The sequence below is a fragment of the Lutjanus erythropterus genome, chromosome 23 (genome assembly GCF_056507025.1).
Source record: "Lutjanus erythropterus isolate fLutEry1 chromosome 23, fLutEry1.hap2, whole genome shotgun sequence".
NCBI classification, from domain to species: domain Eukaryota; kingdom Metazoa; phylum Chordata; class Actinopteri; order Lutjaniformes; family Lutjanidae; genus Lutjanus; species Lutjanus erythropterus.
Window position 1 is genome coordinate 14,710,506 of NC_139339.1, and position 4,050 is coordinate 14,714,555.

General features: G+C 40.2%; 1 protein-coding gene across 1 annotated transcript; it reads left to right on the plus strand.

Annotated features, from left to right (window-relative positions):
• The first annotated feature begins 923 nt into the window (after positions 1-923).
• LOC146305775 (uncharacterized) lies at positions 924-3,023 on the plus strand. Its single transcript, XM_084712622.1, has 3 exons — positions 924-1,077; positions 1,279-2,326; positions 2,821-3,023. Exons 1-2 carry the CDS (start codon positions 990-992, stop codon positions 2,280-2,282), a joined length of 1,092 nt encoding a protein of 363 aa, XP_084568748.1. The 5' UTR covers positions 924-989; the 3' UTR covers positions 2,283-2,326; positions 2,821-3,023.
• The last annotated feature ends 1,027 nt before the right edge of the window (positions 3,024-4,050 follow it).

The window sequence follows — 4,050 nt, forward strand, 5'->3', positions numbered from 1 at the left end:
GCATACGTCCACGTTACTGATGATTATTTATCAAAACTCTCATCATATTAATATTTTGTAAAAGCACAAATAGTTATCTCTTCAATCTTGTTGCAACACCAATCACCCAACCCTGCTGTTGGGTAGTTTAACCTCCAGCAGTGCATCATATTGTTTAAGATCAGCATACGGTTGAGAATTTACGGTATGTTATTTTATAGATAATGTGTATGTTGAGATCTATATCATATATCATGGCCTATAATTACAGTAATATAAAAGTAACAACAATAGATCAGATTTTTGGGGACACACTGAAAATGTGTAAGGAACCAATAATGGGAATATTTGCATGCTGGAAAGATTGAACTGCAAAAACAATATGGTTAAAGAACAATGGGACAGCTTTAGTAGATGTTTGTGTGATCTGACCTCGACAAGGATCTGATGTTTAAATACAGTATTATGTTGTTGTTTTTTTTGTTATGCACTAATGCCCACCACATTATTGTAACCAAATAATGACCTTTCCTCAAGGTCTGTTTGATTACCTGACTGTTTTATTTATTTATTCTTTTTTATTTGTTTGTTTTGCATGTTGTGTGTGTGAAAATTACTGTGACAAAACCCAGTAACAGCAACTGCGACAGCAACTCATGGAGCTAATGTGAACTTGTTTGTGTGCTACATCATGTGCCTTGGAGCATTGTTTGTCACAAACTAGCAAAACATGTGGAAACTTTTCATTGGACGAGCACTGGTACTGAACAAATATGCTTTGGTCAAAAGTACATATATATATTTAAGTTGCACCAGTTAGAAAGTCAGAATACTCCTGATTCGAGTTGAAGTCTTTCTGTGGCTTCCTGAGAGGTACTGCAAACTGAAGGTGAGTACTGTACCTTTATTTGACTGTTAAGAGAGACTCACAGACCAAACAGAAACAGTTGCTAAATGCTCACAGGCCATTTGAGTATATTTTTGTAAGTGTTTATGGTTTCTTTCAGAAAATGAAGATCTTGACTGGGCTGTTCATTTTTGCTTTTGTGGCTGTGATCAGTGCATCACCTGCGCCAAACAATGCTGCACCAGCCAAAGGTAACTAGATCATCAAATGTTGCATGTGGTGACCATGATATTTATATTGTGTCTTATGTATTGTAACTCTGTTTATAGCTTAGGGTGTTAATGTCTCTTCTAACTTTTATGTAGCATTACAAAACTGGCCAAGGTCTTTGTCCAAATAGACAATTGTCTGTCCTTCATTAATGGATGCTATTACATCTGTTTCTTCCACAGTTTTGGATGTGACCAAACACGAAGAGGTTAAAGCTGATGAGTCAAAGCCCGTTGCCGTCGCAGCAGAAAAGCCAAATCTTGATGCTGCTAAGACAAACCCAGCTGGAGATGAGGCCTCACTGGATGCTTCCAAAGATGACAAGCCCGACATGGACATTTCCGAAGAAGATGAGGCTGAGATGGACAATTCCAAGGATGACAAGCCCGAGATGGACGATTCCGAGGATGACGATTCCGAGGATGACGATTCCGAGGATGACAAGCCCGAGATGGACGATTCCGAGGATGACGATTCCGAGGATGACAAGCCCGAGATGGACGATTCCGAGGATGACGATTCCGAGGATGACGATTCCGAGGATGACGAGCCCGAGATGGACGATTCCGAGGATGACGATTCCGAGGATGACGAGCCCGAAATGGACGATTCCGAGGACGACGAGGCTGAGATGGACGATTCCGAGGATGACGATTCCAAGGATGACGAGCCCGAGATGGACGATTCCGAGGATGACGAGTCCGAGGATGACGAGCCCGAGATGGACGATTCCGAGGATGACGAGTCCGAGGATGACGAGCCCGAGATGGACGATTCCGAGGATGATGAGTCCGAGGATGACGAGCCCGAAATGGACGATTCCGAGGATGATGAGGCCGAGATGGACGATTCCGAGGATGATGAGGCCGAGATGGACGATTCCGAGGATGACGAGCCCGAGGACGATGATTCTGAGGATGACGAGGCCGAGGACGATGATTCCGAGGATGACGAAGCCGAGATGGACGATTCCGAGGATGACGAGCCCGAGGATGACGAGTCCGAGATGGACGATTCCGAGGATGACGAGTCCGAGGATGATGAGCCCGAGGATGATGATTCCGAGGATGACGAGTCCGAGGATGATGATTCCGAGGATGACGAGTCCGAGGATGATGAGCCCGAGGATGATGATTCCGAGGATGATGATTCCGAGGATGACGAGTCCGAGATGAATGATGAGTAGAGCTCATACTGAAAAAGGCTTAAACCCATCACTACATGCTGTCTGTATGTTACAAATTATTCATAATTTCTATTTTGCTTCATAATTTGCCATGGGAATGTTACTCATTGAATAATATTGAGGGAATATATTTCTCACAGTGAACTAAGTAATTAACCCATCAACATCTGTAATAAGTCAATCCTCTATTTGTTTTTGTTCTGTATTTTTCTTGCGCAAGAAAAATTTGAGTGTGCTGTGTCAGGCTGACATGTTATTTGCTCAACAACCACCATATCTTGTCCTATAAAGATTAATTTATTATTTATTATTTATTTCTATAGGGACAAGTATATGCAATGTGACCACGCATCATAGTATATCACATACTCCGTAATTATAGTAGACACTTACTTAGACAGAAGTAACACCTAAAGCTACTGTATCTGACTGAACATCCCGCAGAAAACTCTGACCTACCTTAATATACAGCAGCATTTAATTTCATAACTTGCAGTCTGTATATTGATGTGTATCTGTATCTGCTCTTCCTCTGCAGCTCACCAACAAACACCTGGTCATAATCAAATTCACCATCATCACCATTGTCACCATCGTCACCATCGTCACTGTGGTTCTCTCAAGAACTAAAATAACCTATATTTCATCGTTAAAGTCAGTTGAGGCAGTCTTGAAGTGATGGGATTAAATAAAAGCTTTAAGCAACATGAAATAAAATGTTTGCTTCAGTTTCAATATTCACATTTTTGTCCTTTTTTCTGTGTGTATGTGTGTGTCCCTAATGATTATGAATACATCTCAAAATTTGACATAATAGCAGTTTTTTGGTTTATTTGTTTATTTTAAATTTGCAACTTTGCTGTGTTTGATTAGCCCCAAAATTTAATCAGTTCTTACTTGGCCCATTCTACTCTCCTTCACCAAGTTTTGTGAAAATCATGGCAGTACTTTTTGCATAATTCTGCTAAAAGACGGATAAACATAACCTCTCTGGTGAACATATGTTAACTTTGGATAAAACGCAACACCAGCAAGCTCAAAGATAGGATAGCAGATGTTAAAGTTGATGGGACTTACCTTAAAGGGACAGCTCACCCAAAAATTAAAATTCATTTGTTATCTACTCACTGATGTGCCGATTGAAGGTTTAGTTTTTTAGTCCACAAAACACTGCTGGTGTTTCACAGGAAAACAGCGTTGCAGAATCTCCCAAACAATTTAAGCGAATGGTGATCAGTTTTTTCAAACACCGTAAAATGCCTTCTTACTGCTTGTCAGGTGTAATCCAAGGTCTGGTTTCACAGATGTCTAAATTCATTCGTTGCTCAAAGCAGTTTAGTTGACTATCTTAAGTAAAATTATGGCACAATGAATTCTGGGTAAATTAAGACCTTTTTCAAAATAAAAAACTAGCATTATTAGCTAGTTGTTATTATAAAGAACTGAATCTGTATGAAGCTGGACTATATTGATACATAAACACAGTGTATGGTTGAAACATTGACAACTGAGAAAAAATTACTCAGCTTGCCTGGCAACCAGCTGAGGTGTATCTCTATTGTACTACGTAGTAAACATCTCATCTCATTATTTCTTTTCTTCTTGAAAATGACTCTTCCTCTGACATATTCCAGTCTCTCTCTCTCTCTCTCTCTCTCTCTCTCTCTCTCTCTCTCTCTCTCTCTCGGGTACATTTTTCTGCAGCACTGGTCAGGTGTTTTTCTAGATTGTCATGTCATGAGTAATTTATGGTGGCCCAGCAAAAATA